Consider the following 23,157-nt stretch of genomic DNA (forward strand, 5'->3'; position numbering starts at 1 on the left):
GTGCATTTTGTGACGACAAAGATCATAACTATTTTTCGGATATTGTAACGTTCGGTTATTGGATCATTCAGATATTGGAATAACGGTAATACGGGTAATATCGATTCGCGTAATGGATACATACTATTTAATGATGCACTGCGAATCGTTTATACTATATTTAATATCTCATTGTTATATAAGTTACTTTTATTGAGCAATTAATACGCCCATGCTTTATGCGGCAATGACATGACTGTAGGTGTTTGCATATAATTCGCGCGTTTATTTTTCAAAACAAACTGTTTAAACGAAGTCCTTTTGCAGTAACATGTAAATTCTAAATCAAAATTTGACCGGTTAGTTTATAAATGTATGTAATAGCTGTAATAACAAAGTGTCCCACTTTAATGTCAAATTTCACATTTAAATGTCCCGGTTAGTCCTGAAAACATACATGCCTGTATTTTCTATTTAGAATCTAATTTTATTGGAAATAAAAACGATTATCAAAATCCTAAGGAAAAAAATATTTATTTTTTGGATAATGGCGGCTTTATCCTCCTTAATATATTTCAAAATGCATACAACGCAATTCGATTGTGAATTTTGTGACGACAAGAATATAACTATTTCTAAACTTCGGTCCTTGGATCATTGAAATAGAAGAATACAGTTGAATACAGAAAAACAATTTTTAATATAATTAAAGGATTCGTTCCCATCCATTCTTAATAATATATATATATATATATATATATATATATATATATATATATATATATATATATATATATATATATATATATATATATATATGTGGCTAATGTGAAAAAAGAAAACGTGCCTTAACATCATAAGCGATACGAAAGCGGTAACACTCACTTATAACTTCGGCAGCTAAATGTGTTTTCAGACCTTCAAATTTTTCTAAGTCTTTTGGAAACACCGATATTGTCCTTGGTTCGGGTAATCCAGGCCACTCTAAAGAAAACTGTATCTCGACTGCAAAGTTGTAGTTATATGCTAATACAGTATCCTTCCTGTCAATATTTTGCATATTTGTATGTGGTTCTGCATATGCATACTCTTTTTTTTCATTCAAATGTTTATTTCTAACATGATCCTTCAAACAACGGAGAAAATCATCAAGAGTAATAAAATCTTCATCGAGGTTGCTCATACAGTTGCATCCATTAAACTTGCATTTTCCTCCATTAGCACTTGCTGTGAATACCTGTATAATATACTGTATGAAGTTGCTTCCGTCTTTACGGCTTGCAACTGCTTCAGTATACTGGTCGGTCGCATTCAGTTGAATCATCTTTAAAGAATCGATTACATTCAGTTTCTTCGCATGACAACAGTCCAAAATAGTTATCAGCTTTTCGAAGGATGCGCATTCTTCTTTCCAAGTATTTACTTTCTTGCTTAGTTCATCAATTGTATAACACTCATTTTCTCTAACAGCAAGACCACCGGCTTCCGTGTTGTGTCCCGAATAAACAAAAAGCAGTGTCTTGATATCCTTTTGGCGCAGCTGTTCGAACGATTCGTTTAATTTGTCCTTGAAGGATGGACTATCTTGTTCTCCCAGAATAACTATCACATTTTCTGGACTAAAAACAGAAAAATTCAAATTCAAAAAATAAAATAAAAAAAGGACCGACTTAAAAAACTACAAGAGTCAATAATCACTTTGTTACTTATCAAATTTAACCAAGATCTTACACCAACGAATATGTCTATGGAATGGTAAGTGGCAAAGCTGGAATGAAAAGGAGGATTTCGGAGGAAGTAACAAGGATGCTCAACTACCGACCGACAGACCGAATAATCAAAACCGCCATCTTCTATGGGTGTAAAAATAATGTTTCAATATGAAACACTTACTTCAAACACATTGCCGGCAGAAACTTCGATGTTATAACTTCTCTAAATTTGTTGATATCGCCTTCAAATACTTTACCAAACTGTTTATCATATCCAGCTACTAAAATAGCACCCCATTTGGAATCTAGAAATGTAAACAAGTTCGACATGGATCAGCACAGCACTTTGTTGCTCCACGGAATTAAAGGCAACAATACGACATGTGTAAATGTTATAGCAAGTTCATTATTTTAGACGTTGAATGCGTATCACATATCGCCCCCTTTGTGCAAAATGGTAACATGTGACATTGAAATAAGAAAGCACATGGTACCTTTTTGCTCAATTTTGAGATATAATAACATAAATTGGACAAAATCAGATCAGACATCTAAATCATCAGATTTCAAATACGATGTAAACACCGATTTAATGTTCAATGCAACTTTTTTTAAAGCATTTTATTATCACTGGGAACAACCACTAAAGGGTTATTTGAGTAATACTATTTTAAAATTGGATAATTGGTTGAGAAAACAAGACTATTGCCAAGCAATAAAAGTCCCCTACCGGGTCCACAATTGTCAGAAATTTCACCATTGTCAGAATATTTTTTTATTTGGTTCAATAGCAACCACAATTTTTGACGTAGGAACAAAATGAAATGACGTGCATAATGTCCATATTGCCATCTATTCATGTTCCGAGTTTCATGAAAAAAAAGTTAAGAACTTTTAAAGTTATCGCAGGATCCAGAAAAAAACACCATTTTCAGCACTATTTCTAGTCTATTTGTTGCCATAGCAATCACAATTTTTGACGTAGGAACAAAATGAAATGACGTGCAAAATGTCTATATTGCCATCTATCCATGTTGCAAGTTTCATGAAAAAATATTAAGAACTTTAAAATTTATCGCAGGATCCAGAAAAAACACCATTTTCAGCACTATTTCTAGTCTATTTGTTGCCATAGCAACCACAATTTTTGACGTAAGAACAAAATGAAATGACGTGCATAATGTCCACATTGCCATCTATCCATGTTGCAAGTTTCATGAAAAAATATTAAGAACTTTTAAAGTTATCGCAGGATCCACAAAAAACACCATTTTCAGCACTATTTCTAGTCTATTTGTTGCCATAGCAACCACAATTTTTGACGTAGGAACAAAATGAAATGACGTGCATAATATAATGTCCATATTGCCATATATCCATGTTGCAAGTTTCATGAAAAAAAAATTAAGAACTTTTAAAGTTATCGCAGGATCCAGAAAAAAACACCATTTTCAGCACATTTTCTAGTCTATTTGTTGAAATAGCAATCACAATTTTTGACGTAGGAACAAAATGAAATGACGTGCAAAATGTCTATATTGCCATCTATCCATGTTGCAAGTTTCATGAAAAAATATTAAGAACTTTAAAATTTATCGCAGGATCCAGAAAAAACACCATTTTCAGCACTATTTCTAGTCTATTTGTTGCCATAGCAACCACAATTTTTGACGTAGGAACAAAATGAAATGACGTGCATAATGTCCATATTGCCATCTATCCATGTTCCAAGTTTCATGAAAAAATATTACGAACTTTTAAAGTCATCGCAGGATCCAGAAAAACACCATTTTCAGCACTATTTCTAGTCTATTTGTTGCCAAAGCAACCACAATTTTTGACGTAGGAACAAAATGAAATGACGTGCATAATGTCCACATTGCCATCCATCCATGTTGCAAGTTTCATGAAAAAATATTAAGAACTTTTAAAGTTATCGCAGGATCCACAAAAAACACCATTTTCAGCACTATTTCTAGTCTATTAGTTGCCATAGCAACCACAATTTTTGACGTAGGAACAAAATGAAATGACGTGCATAATAAAATGTCCATATTGTCATCTATCCATGTTGCAAGTTTCATGAAAAAATATTTAGAACTTTTAAAGTTATCGCAGGATCCAGAAAAAAACACCATTTTCAGCACTATTTCTAGTCTATTTGTTGCCATAGCAACCACAATTTTTGACGTAGGAACAAAATGAAATAACGTGCATAATGTCCATATTTCCATCTATCTATGTTCCAAGTTTCATGAAAAAATATTAAGAACTTTTAAAGTAATCGCAAGATCCAGACAAAACACCATTTTCAGCACTATTTCTAGTCTATTTGTTGCCATAGCAACCACGATTTTTGACGTAGGAACAAAATGAAATGACGTGCATAATGTCCATATTGCCATCTATCCATATTCCAAGTTTCATGAAAAAATATTAACAACTTTTAAAGTTATCGCATGATCCAGAAAAAAACACCATTTTCAGCACTATTTCTAGTCTATTTGTTGCAATAGCAACCACAATTTTTGACGTAGGAACAAAATAAAATTACGTGCATAATTTCCACATTGCCATCTATCCATATTACAAGTTTCATGAAAAAATATTAAGAACTTTTAAAGTTATCGCAGGATCCAGAAAAGTGTGACGGACGGATACAAAACCATAAGTCCCCTCCGGTGAAACCGGTAGGGGACTAAAAATTCCTTTCCGGATTGTATTTTCCGGTTAGCTATACAAATATATATATATATATATATATATATATATATATATATATATATATATATATATATATATATATATATATATATATATATTAAGAAAATTAAAGACATTATGATAATCCTGTACATATCAAAATGTTGTTTCTGTTGTAGTATTTAAATCACAGGTGTAATGCTCCTGGAACATGATCTTTCTTGCTCAATATTTTATAAAAGGGGATATTCTCGCCCTGTTATACCACATAAATATTTACCTTGCTGTCTTTAGAAAAATAAGAACATAACTACCCAAGTTTTGGTTGACCAGTTTCTTAACTCTACAGCAATCGTTTTACATATAGAACAATAAGACACGTGACCTCTGCAGTATTTAAAAGCTTTTTCTATAGATGTATAACGGAAACTTCACCATCTTTACAGAAATATTTTTAATGGAGCTAAATCTTTTGCAAATTATTTTCAGAAATTAAACTAAATGGAACTAACATAATTTCATTGTGATAGTGCCTTCTTGTTTGTCAAGGTTTTACTTCAAATAGCAAATAGGCTGAGTGTTTTCCCCACCTGACACAGATTTTGACCCGACGTAGATATCATTAGAATTAACTATATAAAGCCCCACACGAAATCGAAATCGATATGACCTCGAATGTTTTAAAGCTAATTACGGAATAAAATGCCAGACATTGTGATCACAAAATCTCCCTAATATCGCATTCAGCTATGGTGAGGTAAAACGTAAGATATTATTAAAATAAAAGATTATGTGCCGAGTAGATACATCGCAGGAAAGTAAACGAGTTTGAAATCGATTTAATTTTAAGAAGTAACTACCGATTATCACAATTTACGGATTAAAAGACACTGTGTTACTATTTTCATGATGAATATATAAAACAAAACGCCCTATTTTAAAGTTTTAAAGTTGTTCGCCTTAACCAAACAACTGTAGCTGGTAATTTGCAGTCAGGTGGGCTTTTTTTTCTAAACGTAACCACATGTTTAAGCTTGCAAAATTCAAAGGATCTTCTTTAACATACACTGCTATTCATTTCTGTATATTGAAATATAGAAAGGTGCCCAATGGATACACTTAATGTATTAAGTAAAAAGACAATTACAACAAAATAGATAAACACCCTAACCACAAGCGGGCAAAATAACATCCAGATGTGCACCTGAGACTCCAAGAAACATAACTGTTTTAGCAAATACTGCTCTATCGCTTTCATAATAAAACTACCCAGCAATTTTTGTTGAAAACCACAATATTTTCAAACTCACCTAAGATATTAAAACAAAATACTTGACTGGAATCATATCTCACACGGCCGAGAAATCAGAAGACCAAATGTACAAGCGAATGTTAAAGGTAAATATGGCAATAAATGGGGCCTGAACAGTTTTAACAAGCTTTTTTTCATTGATTCTACCTTGTGACCTAGTTATGAACACAACGTGACCGGGTAACGGACTTTGTCGAGATATGATTGGGGAAAATGTTCTGATCATGTATATTGACAATTTGGCATTGAATGTGACATCTAGAATGTTCACAAGTTTTTCTGTAATTTGACCAAGTTACCTAGTTTCTAAAACCACTAGTGCCCAATTTTCAAAACCAAACATTTTCTGACTTAATTAAATTAAGATCGGGCTGTAAATGGGGCCTCTAGAGTGTTCACCAGCTCACTGCAAGACGGACACAAAATAACGGATAAAAGGTCAAAACAACATCACATGAGCAAATTAGGTTGGTGAGGTGAGCTAAAATCGATTTTATTTTAGACCAAAATATTCTTTTGAGAAGGGACAATTGAGTATGCAGGAAATGGCAAGGATTTTTCTGTTTATTTTGTATATTTACTTAAAGGGGCCTTTTCACAGATTTTGGCATTTTTTTTAACTTATTCATTAAATGCTTTATATTGATAAATGTAAACATTGGATCATAAAAGCTCCAGTAAAAAATCAAGAAAAAAAATAAAAAAAGGAAAAGAACATTGCCCGGACCAGGTTTCGAACCAGTGACCCCTGGAGTCTTGCCAGAGTCCTGAAGTAAAAACGCTTTAGCCTACTGAGCTATTCCGCCGAGTACACTTATTTGACGTATTTTATACCTTATATAAGCAATCTTCGTAGTTTCACAAAATTTAACGACAAAAACAGAACTCTCCAAATTATTCAATCGTTTCGCGTTGCAACGCTTTATAATTTTTAGGTTTTAAGATCGTCAAAAGATGCATATAATGGCTATATTAGAGCATGGTTAATGTTCAGTATTACTGTTTCCTCACAAATATCATAACTAAAACGAAAACTTACGAATCTGAAACAACTTTTTTCAATTTTGTCAATTTACCAAAGCGTGAAAAGATCCCTTTAAAACGTCATGACACTATTTTATCTAGGGAATGGTTGATGAGATCTAAAATTCGGGAAAAATGGAGAACAAAATCTAGTCAACAAGAGCGGTATTTGTGAAACACAATACCCTTACTGCACTATGAACGCGCACATATCCATGCAAAACATCATAAGAAAGTAACGGTCCATTGATATTTGACAAAGTTATGGGCCTTGGGCTTAAAGCATAAAAATGTCAATTGTCGAGGCTATATTGTACTCAACGCTTTCAGATAATGACCTGATTTTCGGTGTGTACGCCTACCTACATGACTTTCAGGAAATACTTAGCCAAATTCAGGGTCGGTTACACAGAAGCAAATGCCAATATGGCCAATGCTTAAAAATCAGGTCAATACTTTAAAGTGATGAGGAAAAGAGTCCGGGAAACTGTTATTTAAATGCACAATTTCAATGCTCATAACTTTGTCAAATATCAATGGACTTGAACAAAACTTAGCCTTGATCTGAAAGTCAGGTAAACAAACACATAAACCAAACATTAGGTAAGTATCTGAAAGAGTTTCGGAAAGAAATCCGAAAAAAATGTTATTTTATTTTCAAAACGATATTAAATCTAATGCCCGTAATCTCGTCCCATATCAAAAGGACCGGAACGGAAATCGAAAGTGATATATAAGGCATGAAGTTAGACTCACACATCAAAACTAACGTCAGTATCTGAAAGCGTTTCGGAAAAGTGTACTTTAAAAGAAAATGCATGAGTCCAAGGCCTGTTAGCTCTTCAAAAATCAATGCACCGGAATGAAACTTAAACTTCATCTGTAAGTCAGGTATGTTGACCCATACACACATACATACACACAGGTCAATAACTGCAAGCGTTTGGCAAAAACGTCCGGAAAACTTATATTCTAGAGAAAAGTTATTAGTCAAAGGCCCGCTACTTTTCCCAAAATCAATGGACAGAAACGAAACTCGAACTTGGTAATCAGGTCCATATCTGAAAGAGTTAAGGGAAAAAAACTCCCAAACCGGAAAGCCGGGCGGACGAACAGACAGTGCGACTACCTTATGCCATCCTACAGGAGGCAATATTGAAAAACCAGCACGTACTGAAGAAGGGTTCGATTGTACTTCCACATGTGTGACATTTGACTGGATTGATAAACGAGTTCCTCATACATGAACAACACGTACGGATTCTTTTAGTACATGCAGTTTTACATTCCAAATCAGGGTCGCGTCTATCAAATCCAACTGAAAATACAAGTTATTTCAAATATGAAGGATTTTGCTTAATAATCCTTATATAAACTAACGACTTTAAAGGCACACATACAAATCAATTTATAAAAATAATAATCTCTTGGTAAGTCTATCTATTATGCCATCTTTAAAATATTTCGACTCAAATAATTACTTAAATCGGAAAATTTGCGAATAGCACAGTACATCACTTTAGTCTGTCAACTTTCATTTTAGGGATCGCTATAACATGCATTTTGGTAAACATGCAAAAAATTCGCTAACCTGAGTTTTGACACATTTTGGCACTAGAGCGCAGTCACTTGAGCAAATTTGATTAAGTAAAAATATAAAAAGAAACAAGAAAGTTAACTCTTCTATTATATGTCTTTACTAAAATTTCGAAAACAAAGACGATTTCGTTTTAAAGCATTTTAAGATGATTTGAAACATGACCATCTAAAAAGCATTTTGTGTAAACTATCATAAAATTGTACTAAGATGTTACGTTTTTAATATGACATGACTAAAGAACTTAAACGCAAATATTATTTCAGCTATTCATGTCGTTTCGGAAGCACAGCCCCAAAAAATCCAAAACACTTGATTCATGACTCAATAAACTAGTGTTTGAAATATTATGGAGGCCTTATTGTGAGAAGCACCATATTCACATGATGTACTTGGCACATTTCCATGGATCATTTGCTCGATCTAGATTGATAAGATATTTACACCAACTGGACCAGGTATTATGGCCCTGAAGCGATCACTCGGGGAAAAAGCACACCAATTGTTAAAGAATTGACGAGGTTAACAAGTTGTTGGTTCATTCGAGCTTTATTCAAACATTGCTATTATGAACGTTACAATTCTATCCTAGTTTCTCAAAGTTGGGTACAAAATGTGGCTTTTACAGCAAAACAAAAAGTTTCTTTTTCTTAAATATGAATTGCTGCTCTAGTTTCCTCAGGGATAATGCATACATAATGCTTTAGTCATGATTAACCATTAACCAAGTCTTACCAAGATTTGATACAAATGTGGCTTGTTCACAATACCTGTTACCAATTTTCTGGCCCACGTGACTTGAATCCTAATTTGGCCTACATTTTGTCAACAAAATCATTCTAGAATCCAAATTTTATCAAAATATGAGACATACATTTATGTAGATAATAGTGTTGTTTTCTATGCAATTCTATGCGATGGTGACAAAAGTAACCCAGATAACAAATCAGCCTATATAGAGTTAAGATTAACACTTATACCACGTTTCATAAAGATTTGATCCAATTTCTAGGGCAACAAGCTAAAAGTGTATGACTCTCACGCCCAAGTGAAGACGCCGGGCTGAGGATGATCAAAATGGCTCCCCTTTAGCACTATGTGCTGAGTTGAGCTAACGAAATCAAAGAAATACATTAAAACAGTCGAATCCTGTATAATTCAGACACTTTAAAAAATGCTTTTCTAAATTCTCCATTTAAAGCTCTAAATCACATACCTGTAATTGATTTGTTCACCAGACAGATTTCACAATTGTCCCCCGGTATGGCTTCCCATATCTCAACTGAGTTCCTTATGCACTTCCGCTAAAATTAAAAAGTACATTATAATAATATTTGTGGACGATCTTTGCTGAATGCTAAAACAACATTCAGGTCAGAGCGTTTATCTTTTTTACGTCTTGCCGTTCTTAATTACACAAAAAGGATATGCTTTTGTAAAAATAAACTGAACATACAATAAATTACATCGCTAAAATACTCAACATGGAGACATAAATATGACACTTTGTTTTCAAGGTTTTTCTAAGATATTAACTTGTGAACTAGTTTTTGGATGCATGTGACCCATTTTCAAACTAGATCTAGATATTGTCAGTAGAAACATTCTGACATTGTTTCAAACGGATTGAGTCGAATATTGTGGCCTCTAGAGTGGTAACAAGATTGTAGCAGATTTAACATGGTGGCGTTTTTGAATGCAAGTGACCCATATTCCAACTCCACCTATATATCTTCCAGATAAACATTCTCACAAGGTTTCATACGGTGTAAGCAAAGAGATAAAATGCATAGATAATGATGTTAAAGTAGGGTTTTTTGTTTTTAATTTCAATAAGCGTATACCCTATTTTCCAGTATATTAATACTAGAGCTTTGTCACAGACGTGACGTATACCCCTACATGCCGCATTGACACAGACTATTTTGCAAGCTGTTTTCACAAAACAAGGGAATCAAAATGGTGATTTTATTAGAATTATTATGCCATTATTATTTATGGCCATTTTGACCTTTGAACTTTTGAATTCTTTCGCATGACACGCTGTTTAATGACTGTGAACAAAATTAATGTTCAGAGTCATTTTAAAATCTCACAATGAATGACATAGTTAAGGCCCGGACAAGCTCAATTATGGCCATTTTTCACTTTTGAACTCCAAGTGCGACCTTGACCTACAATATATCGACGTAATTCTTTCGCATGACACATTGTCCAATGATTGTGAACAAATGTACCAAGTTATTTTAAAATCTCACAATAAATGACATAGTTATGGCCCGGACAAGATCATTTACGGCCATTTTTGACCTTTGAACTCACAGTGTGACCTTGGAGATATCGACGTAATTCTTTCGCACGACACACCATCCAATAATGGTGAACAAATGTGCCAAATGATTTTAAAATCTCACAATGAATGACATAGTTATGGCCCGGACAAGCTCATTTATGGCCATTTTTGACCTTTGAACTCAAAGTTTGACCTTAACCTTGGAGATATCAACATAATTCTTTCGCGCGACACACCGGCAAATGATGCTGATCAAATGTGCCAAATTATTTTAAAATCTCGCAATGAAAAACATAGTTATGGCCCGGACAAGCTCATTTATGGCCTGTTTTTACCTTTGAACTTAAAGTGTGACCTTGACCTTGGAGATATCAACGTAATTCTTTCGCGCGACACACTGTCCAATGATGGTGAGCAAATGTGCCAAATGATTTAAAATCTCACAATGAATGACATAGTTATGGCCCGGACAAACTGATTTATGGCAATTTTTGATATTTGAACCCAAAGTGTGACCTTGACCTTGGAGATATCGACGTAATTCTTTCGCGTGACATACCGTCCAATGATGGTGAACACATTTTCCAAATTATTTTAAAATCTCACAATAAATGATAAAGTTATGGCCCGGACATGCATTTGACCATTCTTTGAACTCAAAGTGTGACCTTGACCTTGGAGATATCGACGAAATTCTTTCGCGCGACACACCGTCCAATGATGGTGAACACATTTGCCAAATGATTTTTAAATCTCACAATAAATTATAAAAGTTATGGCCCGGACATGCATTTGACCTTTGAACTCCAAGTGTGACCTTGACCTTTGAGATATTGACGTACTTCTTTCGCGCGACACCGTCCCATGATGGTGAACAAATGAACCAAGTCATTTTAAAATTTAACGATAAATGACATAGTTATGGTCCGGACAAACTTTCGGTTTAAAACGCACTAAGTGACCCTGTGACCTAGTTTTTGACCCGGCATGACCCATATTTAAACTTGACCTTCACATCATCTACATACAACTTCTGACCAAGTTTGGTGAAGATCGGATGAATTTTTCGGGACAGACCGACAGACAGACAGACAGACAGACAGACAGACAGACCGACAAAGTGACTCCTATATAGCCCCCATTACCAGTAATGGGGTTATAATAAAGAAGTGTAACTCCAGCTGCTGGAGCAATATTGAATTCTCATCATATACAATTAGTTGGTCCTTTATTTAAGGCAAGTGACCGATTGCCTAAACAGTACAAAACAGCACAATACAAAAAAACATAAGCACATATAAGAATAAATCTGGGGTCACCGGCTTGGAACGGTCAATGCAAAGCAGTGGGGGGTTTAAACCGGTTTTAGAGCGCTCAACCTCACACTTGGCCCAGCAATATTCATGATAAATTTTTAGTGTAAATAAAATTTAACCTCATAGCATTGTAACTCAAATTAAACAATAATAAAATGGAATTAAAACGTATTCAATTTTATAACAAGTTAATTACTCAATGGTTAGAAAGATACCAGAGCAAGAGAGTTACAACTTTTTGAGGAACGATGAAATGAAACTACAAACAAGTGTCAACTACATTTCTTCTTTATGGAAAAAGGTTTAAAAATAAAGCTTCATGAAGTTAATATTTCAGATCATTAAGCCAGTATTCAGAGTTCATTTGCAACAAAAGTTAGACATTTTTTTAAACATGTCATATCTTCACAACCAAATAAAGGCGAAGAAATTCACATATCAGGTACTTCCTTGATAACATGACAATTCTAAGATGGCACCCTAGCAACCCAGTGATTAGTTAATATCTCTATCAATCTGATATGTCATAATTTGTCTTGGAAAACATTTTAATACATTAATATTTTGTTAATAAATCAATGAATTAATATTATTTTAGACCTATAAATACAAACATACTGATTTAAATAGAATATATTGAAAATTATTGGTATTGTATTTTACATGTGTTTTAAATTTACCAAAGTCCTTTTTTAACTATATATAATACTAACATTTTGTTTACCAAAAATAAATTATATTATAGAATACAATTTGTATTTCTTTTTGACCTTGCAGTCCAGGATAACCTATGAAAGTCCAATGGGGTCCTTTTTTGTTTTTGTTTTTTTTGCTGAAGAGACAGCAAGCAGAAGAGACTGTATTGAGATACAAGGAATCCGGGTGCGATACCCAAGCTCTTTGCGAATAGATCCCTTGGTTCTTTTACGTGCTCAGTGTATAGCAACGATACACGAGAGAATAACCTGGGTTTCATACCAGTACATCTCAAGTTGGCTGGGAAATACTTCAAGCATTTCTGAAATTTCCAGTGCCCCGGCCAGTTATTGAACCGGGGACCTCTGGAATAGTAGACCAGTGTGTTACCACTAGACCACCGCACCACCTCCACTAGACCACCGCTCCACAAAGAAATAACTCAAGAGTTATCGAACATGTGTAATTTCAAAAATAAGTGGATGGTCGTAGTTAAAGAAGGATAAACTGAAATATGTTTTTCAAATATTTTATGCGCTACTTTTGAGGCGTCTTTTTTTTTCCAGAAATTATATAAAGCGTTCCTGGGCAAAGTCAAGGTAATATTACTTTCGTCAAAGTTCTTATGTTTCCCGCAAATACTCTACCATTTCCCTGATGTACGCCAATAAAAAAACGATTTTCAAGTAATAGCACATTGATTTCAGTCAGGAACACTGTCTATAACCGCGAAAACAAATATTCCAAACTTTTTGGTTTACAATTTTTGTGTTGTAACTAGCTTGCATGCAGCATAAATTTTAATGTTCTATAAGATAAGTGTTTCGACTGTCGTTATGGGTGATTTCGGACTGTTAAACCTAACCAAAAAAGAGCTCTTAAACGTTATTTAGACCAAGTAAAGCGAAGTAATGAAGAACCACTTTTTGTTTGCTATCCACAATGTGACGTCACGAGTTGCCTCCCTTGTTTGTTAATTCTACTTTAAATGATCATGTTCTTAGCAAGTTTTATAACAATAAGGTTAAACTGCGACTTCTAGATTGTTCAAAAGAGTTTTATATATTTAAATGTATACGTATTAACTGGTTTAAGGGCACGTGACCCAGTTTTGAACTCGGACAATATATCATTTAAAAAACGTTCCGTCCTAGTTTGACAAGGATTATGCAATAACTGTGGTCCCTAGAAGACAAACGACTGACATAAATGTGATATATTACAATGCTGAGCTAAAGTGAGAAAATTACATTAAATTGTACAACAGCACATCATACCTGTAATTCTGCTGCTATTTGTGTTGATGTTAGCCCGGAAGAGTTTTTGGTATCTATGCTTTCAATACATCTGATCGCTAGATCAACAGCTTTTTCTAAAACACCATGCACATTCCAAACTGTTTCCTAAAAGAACAAGCAAATTCGTTGAATTGATATCCCCCGCCAATTAGCTTCTGGGCACAGAAGTGTTATATTTGACACTCTAAAAAACATGTTTTTAAGATACAAAGGGTCATAACTCCGTTATTTACAGATAATGTACGATGCCATTTGGCGTGCATCATCCTTTTATCCATATATATACTCAAGTATCAATGAAATCCGCCAAAGCACAAAAGTGACGGACGGACAGAAAGACTGACGGTTGGACGGACAACGCCAAAACAATATCCCTCCGCCTATGGCGGGGGATAACAAGCAAATTTGTCGAATGTATATCCCCCGCCGAATAAAATGTGTTGATTGTTGATATGGAGGAACAGGGCAATAACTGTAAAATAATAAAGTGTAGGGTTGTTTTTTACGCATTACAATGCTCCTCATTAATATATTTACACCCATGGAGTTCCAAGTTGAAGTCTGGTAACGTATTTGAGATGGAGCCCTCAAAATGTACAGCATTTTTTTACAAATGGCAATAACTCTTATTTTGGAAAGTTTTGGTTTTTGTGAATGACACTTCTTCTTATTGATATCTATACATCCATGAAGTTTTGTGTTGAAATCGTGTATCGTATATGAAATAGACTTTAAAAGTTACATGATACTAAAAAAAAGGCCAATAACTCTTATTTAAGAAAATGTAAGGGTATGGTTCTGGTGCATGACACTTGTCCTCATTGATATCTATGAGCCATGAAGAAGTTTGTTGTATTTTATTTATAGTTTCTGAGATATTACTTGAACAGTTTGTGACAAACAGCCATCATAAAAAAAGCAACAAAGGGTAGTAACTCTAACAAATGGTAGGGTTATGGTACTTTTACCAGGTACTTTTCCTCATATATGGCTTTACATCTATGAAAATTAATTTTAAATCTATATTTTGAGACATAGTCCTGAACAATTTGCGAAATACGAAATGACGGAAAACCCTACAACTGTATCCCTTCGCCTTCGGCAGGGTATTAAAAGAGAAACTGTATTAAATGGTACATTTGAAAAGTAAGACTTTAAATTACACTGTTTATATCAATAAATACCGCAAATTATAACTTACATTGCCATTTAGGACAAAAGATGTAAATATTAAAAGTAATTCTTTGATCCGAATGGACTTGACATTGACAAAAAACTTATGACATATACATGCAGCAACAAATATGCTTTGTGTACAAAGTTTGAAATAACTATCATATAACTTGGCATATCTAACAAAAGGAGCCCACTGCAAACACAAAGACAACATGTTGAAAGCCTGAAAAATACTTGAACGTTTGATTGTCTCCATAACGGCAGTAAACTCTTCCAAATTTTGAAGTCTATCATGTTAACAGGATTTCAATGAAATTACAATATTTTTAACTACTACGAACAACTACAGATTGTTGACAAGTAAAACAATGTAGGAACACGAGTGTCTTTTTGATATAAAATACGCCTAGTCATATTTTTGCGTTCACTGATTTGTTAAGAATGAGTGGGTCTATTGATGAAAATTTGGCACATAGCATGAAGGTGATTTTAATACGATTACAGCTATAACAGAGCAGGGGATTTTAAATTTGCCAACTTGGAAAATTAACGGGCCATATTTCAGTGCTTCACTGTGGTTGCAAACAAAGTTTGATCATATATTAATTTTTTGTGTAAGAGAGCGGACAACACTAATAAGCCATATTATTTAGCGGCAAGCGTTTTAGGTAATGTGGTTTTTCTTGGTTAAGATTATATGCGCACAATCTTTTACACTACTTTTTAAACTGTTTTTCACAGAATTTACAATAATTTGGCTCATCTAATAGTATTCAAAGGCTTCAATTCAGCAGTGCGTGTGGAGATCAGACTAGTTATTGTAAATTCCCGAAAGAGGTTTTAAGCCAACAAAAATTTGACAAAGTGAAAAGCGGATAAAAATGTTTGAGTTAAAGGGCGGACAAGGTAAATTTTAACTTTTTCTAATTACATGGCCATATTTCAGAAGTGATCCAGGCTTGTAAAGGATAATATATTTTTTGTCAGCATAAATTGTCAAAAAGTTTCATAATGATATTATTTAAAGTAACTCGGTATGATTGCATGCGATGTTAATTTGCCCATTTGATATAATTCACGCCATACTTCAGAATTGATTCAAGCGATATGGCTGGTAATCAAACGCGGTTGTGATATTATGTCCCTAACAAAATCACCACATCTAATTATGATCCGAGTTTGTCTATTTCAGGTATAGTGCAGATAAAAAAATAATGTGGCCATTAAATTATATTAAACGGGTCATAATTCAAATTAAGAGTTCATCATTCAACTGGACACAAAATAACCACCCACCTGCCGAACACCTCATATGTTCCCATATTTTTTTCCTTTTTAATGGGCTTATATAAGGTCTATGAATCTGAGTTTATTCCACGACCACATGTCAAGGCACAGAGTTCAAGTTAAATTATAAAGCATAAGTACATTGTTATGGCGGCAAAATAGTAACAACAATACGGTCATAATGGCCTAAAGCGCAAACCTGAATTCGAGTGGTTCAATAACATTTAAAGGTTTTCACGGGGACCAAGATTTGAGGCCATTTAACCAACATTCAGACTTGGCCGAAATATAGGCAATGTTAACTTTTGATCCAAATTCATCAAAATAGGCAAACGAATGGCCTCACGAGTTTCAACAAAAGAAAATGTTGACACACAACAACAGACGCCGGACAGTGACTGACCACTTCAGCTCACTTTTAACACTTCGTACTCCAATGAGCTAACAAGGGACAAAATTGTCACAAAACCAGGTTTTCATTGTGAAAAAAAAATCTGATAAAGGGAGAAAACTCAAACTGAACTTTTGAAATGAACAAACAAAATTAACCCCCTTTGTAAGTTTGTTTTTAAAAAAAATCTATTTTTACTCGTGGCGACCTTGACATTGGAGATATTGACGTGATTCTTTCGTGCGACACACCGTCCCATGATGGTGAACAAATGTGCCAAATGATTTTAAAATCTCACAATGAATGACATAGTTATGGCCAGGACAAGCTCATTTATGGCCATTTTTGACCTTTGAACTCAAAGTGTGACCTTGACCTTGGAGATATCGACGTAATTATTTCGCGCGACACACCGTCCAATGATGGTGAACAAATGTGCCAAATGATTTTAAAATCTGACAATGAACGACATAGTTATGGCCCGGACAAGCTTGTTCCGCCCGCCCGCCAGCCAGCCAGCCAGCCCGACCGCATTCGCCAATCTTATAACCAGTTTTTTCCTTCGGAAAACCTGGTTAAAAATGTAAATACTCAACCAGTTTTTTTTCCAAAACAAGACTTTTGTGCCATTTTCTTAACGGTATCCCATATTCGTGTTCGGTAGGATCTACACCGGTTATCAGCTCGAGCATAACTGAAAATAATATTAACAGAAAATATTGATAAACTTTTACAATCAATAGTATATCATATAGATATTATAATCAAACCGGTACACATATATTTAATTGAACCACGGCATGTGGTGTGTTTTTTACATTATATTATAGATGCAGTTTATCACTTTGAAAAACAGATTATAAAAAATTCTTAACTTCTTAAATTCATATAACTATTCAAACATGAACAATCTACATGAAACATGAACAATTTTAATATTCAATAATTGTATTTAATTTCAGCACTGAAAAACCATTAATATTTTGATCACAATAATAAAAGTACACTGGTTAACACAGTCATTTTCTTATCACAGAAAATAACAAGAGCACCATTTAACGGGTGCCACGCTCGGCTGCGGGTGCAGTTTTGAATAAATGAAAGCTTGCCAGAATGTATTGTTTTAAGTGGTCACAGTGACGTTGACCTTTGACTTAGTGATCCGAAAATGGGTGTGGCGTGTAGAACTCATCAAGGTGCATCTACATATGAAGTTTCAAAGTTGAAGGTGGAAGCACTTTGATCTTAGAGTCAGGGTAAAGGTTTTAGCACGACGCGGATGGCGGACGGCGGATGACGAGCTAGCAATGACAATATATCGAGTTTTCTCCGAAAACAGCCGAGCTAAAAATTCAAACAGTATTATGTATGTCTCTTAAAGTGTTTTCTAAGTCTAACAGTAACATAGCATTAACCACAAACAATTTTCTGTCAAGGTTATTATTTCATTAATGAGTTATCCGCGATGTAAAGGTTTTAAATGAGAATTTTATTAACCGAACGTCCTCCACTTTTCCGCGAAATCGTGACGTTACCACAACAATGAAAATCAAATGACGTCGTCTTTATTTATAAACAGTGCGCGGACAATCAAAGTGACGTCATTCCTCACGTGATTGCTAAGGTAGCGGGCGACAGTATTTTTTGGACAGTTAATTCTTTCTCACTGGGTCTGACAGTATTTCTATGCCACGATGGCCTATGGGAGTTTAGGATTGTGAATAAAAGTGAGGTATACTGATAACATATGTATACCAAATGTAAACCACTGATCCTTCCAGTTACAGTGAGGATTTTTGTGATTTATTTTTAGATCTGGAAACCTACATATAGTGGATTTAAGAACGATTTGAAAAACATTACAGAGGTTCAATAAACGATTGTCTGATATGTTCGTTAAATTATGCCCAGCAGTTCAGGAAAATATGTCGTTTAAACAACAATTTAACTCGCGACTGACATCCGACGACGCAGCAAGGACAAAAGGCGGTCCCTAAAGTTTATCTGCATCATTGCACAAGTGATCAAAAAATGTAACGTTCATATCCGATTTTCTTGCTGTTACATTAACTTACATAACATAATTGATAAAAGAAATCGGTGGTTTTATGTATGTAATTCATTTTATCATTTTTCAGTTATTAGTTCTGTTTTTGTATGTATTTTCTTGCAGTACATATGAATTGGCCAGTGACCGTCTACCATATAAACTAGTTGATCATTTGAGGTACATCTCGAGACTCGGAAATGTAGTCAATGTGATTACCTACGACCTTGCAAACAACGTTATAGTACAGGACCTTCATACCTTATTAATAGATCGAAAATAATACCAGCATTGATTACATATGATTTATTTCTAACACAAAAAGACAAACAATAACAGCATCATTGGTCCCTCTATGTACCAGTTTATTTAATTTTATCAATACCGGAAAGGCGATCAGGATAGTAATATTCTTGCATAATAAAATATTAGTTCATATTATTTTTTAAACACAAATATATAAATAAAATATATTGCCTGCAGTGGGTGAAACAACAGATTTTCATTCGATAACGGTTATACAAACCAAGGCGTACTAAACTTATTGAACAGCAATATCATCTAACCAGCATGAGTGTGTAAATCTTTATTTAGACGTGCCATTTTTACCATACAATATGACTTAAGCTCAGTTTGCTATCGAGTTGTTTAAATCAATATTAAACACGCGTTACCAAGATAAAACAATTCGTGCAACACAAATTGGCGAATATGCATTATAAAGTTTAACAAGAGGCCCATAAGGCCCGGGTCGCTCTACTGCTATAAACACTGTGCAAGTTTGGAAAGAATAAGATGGAAACTGTGTACTTAATCGCGCAAACAAGGATAATTTTCTCAAATTCAAGGGGAGATTATTGTGTACTTATTTCTCCGATACTGCTCATATTCAATAGGGTTCAAGTCCTCATTGATATAAAGATACTGTGCAAATTTGGAAATAATTAGATGAAAACTGTGGAATTAATTGCATAAACAAGCAGGATTTCAAAATTTTCTCATATTCAAGGGGAAGTAATTCTGGACTTATTACTTCGATATTGCTCTTTTAAAACAAGGGCTGTTTGTAAAACATGCCCCATATGGGCTGTCAGTTGTAGTGGCAGCATTGTGTGAATACGTTTTTTGTCATTGTGACCTTGACATTTGACTTAGTGACCTGAAAATCAATAGGGGTCATCTACAAGTCATGATCAATGTACCTATAAAGTTTCATTGTACTAGGCCTTATTATTCTTGAGTTATCATCCGGAAACCATTTTACTGTTTTGAGTCACTGTGACCTTGACCTTTGACCTGAAAATTAATAGGGGTCATATGCCAGTCATGATCAATGTACCTATGAAGTTTCATGATCCTAGGCGTAAGCATTCTTGAGTTATCATCCGGAAACCATTTTACTATTTCGAGTCAGTGACCTTGACTTTTGACCCAGTGACCTGAAAATCAATAGGGTTCGAGTGCTCATTAAAATGAAGACACTGAACAAGTTTGAAAAGAATCAGATAAAAACTGTGGACTTTATCGGACAAACAAGAAAAAGTAACCATTTTACAATTTCGAGTCACTGTGACCTTGACCTTTGACCTAGTGACCCGAAAATCAATAGGGGTCATCAGCCAGTCATGATCAATGTACCTATGAAGTTTCATGATCCTAGGCCTAAGCATTCTTTAGTTATCATCCGGAAACCATTTTACTATTTCGAGTCACTGTGACCTTGACCTTTGACCCAGTGACCTGAAAATCAATAGGGTTTGAGTCCTCATTAATATAAAGACACTGAACAAGTTTGAAAAGAATCGGATGAAAACTGTTGACTTTATCGGATGAACAAGAAAAGTCTAACACACACACAGACAGAAAGACGGACACCATGCCATCCCATAAGTTCTTCTGCCTTTGGCAGTAAAGCTTAAAACACAATTAGTAGGAGCAACACACATGCGCTTGATTTGTATTTGTTGCACAGGATTGTCAGCATGATGTGCATTTCATGAGTTGTTTATTAGATGTTCATAAACTAAGAATCAAATGTAAGAAGTGGTGCCTTAAATTGTTTTAAATCAATATTCGCATTAGAGCACAGGTCTGCCAAACAAACAGTTCTATGATTTACAAAATACACTTTCGCTGATTATATTTGAAAACAATAATGTTTTTAATTAGAATTGTTTGCAAGTATAGAACTTCAGTTTTTGTCGTGAATGCCACGATTTTGTATACATGAAACATTGATATTGCTATGTAAATTTGCTCCATCTGATATGTAAATAGACACTTTGCTCCGCCTGTTAATTAACAACAGATTATATGTCTTTGCTCCGTCTTTGACCTATTTATTTTGGCGGTAAAATCATACTTAGGCGGGAAAATTGTACTATGTTATATTGCTCCATATAGAACTTTTCATGTTATTCATGCTTATCTTGCTTTTCATGAGATGTTAGTTAGTTGGCGGGAAATGATTGTATAAATACCACGCCATGTACTTAGACAAGTGAGAATTAGAAAAGTATTTAAGAAAAAAAGATTGTATGTTAAAGTTTATGTTGAAAAGTTGGATTTATTATATTAACAAGAGCTGTCAGAGGACAGCGCGCTCGACTATTCGGGTGCTTGACACTTGACAGTATAACGTAAGCCATCATGGGGAAATTGTTCATATTCAATAATGTGGGGTTTGGTAATTTATTAGACGAGGTTTAAAAAAAACTGCTTTGGGGGGGGGGGGGGGAGTAGGGGGGGTAGGGGGGGTGAGAGGGGGGTATAATGTGGGGTGTGGTAATTTATTAGACGATGTTTAAAAAAATGTTTTTTTTTGGGGGGGGTGGGGGTTTGAGGTTGGGGGGGAGGGATTCTGGTAGGGGCGTGGGGTATTGTTTGGGTGGAATCCATTGTGGTATTCAGGTAAGTATTGTTTTGTTAAAGTAATAATAAAATGTGATCATTAATAAAGAAGTTATGGCAATTCAAGCAAAAGGTTCAATTATCTAAGTGTAAAAGGGGCCATAATTATGTCAAAATGCTTGATACAGTGGTCTGCTCTTGTTTATAGGTTGGGGTCATGTTGGTAAACAAGTATGCAACATATAAAAGCAATATGTCAAAGGATATAGGAAATATTTGGGGTAGTACGCAAACTTTAACATAGATTTATCAATAATATGCATAATCTAAGTATAAAGGGGCAATAATTATGACAAAATGCTTGATAGAGTTGTCTGCTCTTGTTTATAGGTTGGGATGATGTTGGTAAACAAGTATGCAAAATATAAAAGCAATATGTCAAGGGACAATGAAAATAAATGGGGTAGTACGAAAACTTTAACATTTGCTGCATATTCTTAGTGGAAAAGGGGCCGTAATTATGGCAAAATGCTTGATAGAGTTATCTGCTCTTGTTTATAGGTTGGTGTCATGTTGGTTAACAAGTATGCAAAATATGAAAGCAATTTGTCAAGGGAGAAAGAAAATATTTGGGGTAGTACGAAAACTTTAACATTTGCACGCAGACGCTAACGCTAACGCCGACGCCGGGGTGAGTAGGATAGCTCCACTATATATATTTCATATATAATAGTCGAGCTAAAAATAGTGTGAATTAAGAAAAGTGAATCTATTTAAAAGAAAGGTGATTTGTTGAAAATCAAGAAATGGAAATTAAAAGTGATTGAAAGTTGAACCAGTGTCTTGTGTTTACTTATTTAAAGGTCAATGTGGCTAAAGTAAAGAAAGTTCACCACAGTTTTCAGAATGAAAAAATTGCTGGATTAATATCTTTGAAACTTGTGCTATTCTTTTAAATAACATAATCATCCAAAGACACTCGAAGTATCTTGAGTTTAATATATTATTTATTGATCTAGTGTTATTTCACAAGCTTAAAGCGATGAACACAATTGAAAACGTTTGAGAGGTCAGCGACATTGAATCTCAACTTAAAAAAAATAAAATTTGCTTGTGATATTTGAAAGCATAAAAATAACGATAAAATAACAGTTACACGAGTATTTTCTCGAGTTATTTATTCTGAAGTCTAAAGCAGTAAAACCTTCAGGTTAATTAAACAAGTTTCGCCAAGAAACAGGAAGTAATTAAGAAATGTTGGAAATAGTTTAGAGGTCAGTCAAGGGGCTGCACTTCAAATATAACTTAATAACGAATAAATGTAGACTTGTTAATGACGACAGTTTGCATATAACATAAGGTACCACAATAAATTATAGCTATTTAGCAATCAAAACTCAAGGATAAATAGACTTGTGGATAAATAGCTTATCTCTTCCAGCAAATGCCCACAACGCTTTAAAATTACATGAATATA

At 34.3% G+C, this 23,157-nt stretch overlaps 1 protein-coding gene across 1 annotated transcript in view; it reads right to left on the bottom strand.

Moving 5' to 3' along the window:
* Positions 1 to 802: 802 nt before the first annotated feature.
* Positions 803 to 23,157, bottom strand: part of LOC127835009 (uncharacterized) — a 41,383-nt gene continuing 19,028 nt past the window's right edge. Inside the window, exons 11-16 of the mRNA XM_052361219.1 lie at positions 17,380 to 17,477; positions 13,909 to 14,034; positions 9,543 to 9,630; positions 7,904 to 8,047; positions 1,873 to 1,996; positions 803 to 1,598 (exon numbers count right to left, since the gene is read on the bottom strand). Of these exons, the coding sequence (XP_052217179.1) occupies positions 803 to 1,598; positions 1,873 to 1,996; positions 7,904 to 8,047; positions 9,543 to 9,630; positions 13,909 to 14,034; positions 17,380 to 17,477 (1,376 nt within the window). The remainder of the gene's footprint in view (positions 1,599 to 1,872; positions 1,997 to 7,903; positions 8,048 to 9,542; positions 9,631 to 13,908; positions 14,035 to 17,379; positions 17,478 to 23,157) is intronic.

The sequence above is a fragment of the Dreissena polymorpha genome, chromosome 1 (genome assembly GCF_020536995.1).
Source record: "Dreissena polymorpha isolate Duluth1 chromosome 1, UMN_Dpol_1.0, whole genome shotgun sequence".
Lineage (NCBI taxonomy): Eukaryota > Metazoa > Mollusca > Bivalvia > Myida > Dreissenidae > Dreissena > Dreissena polymorpha.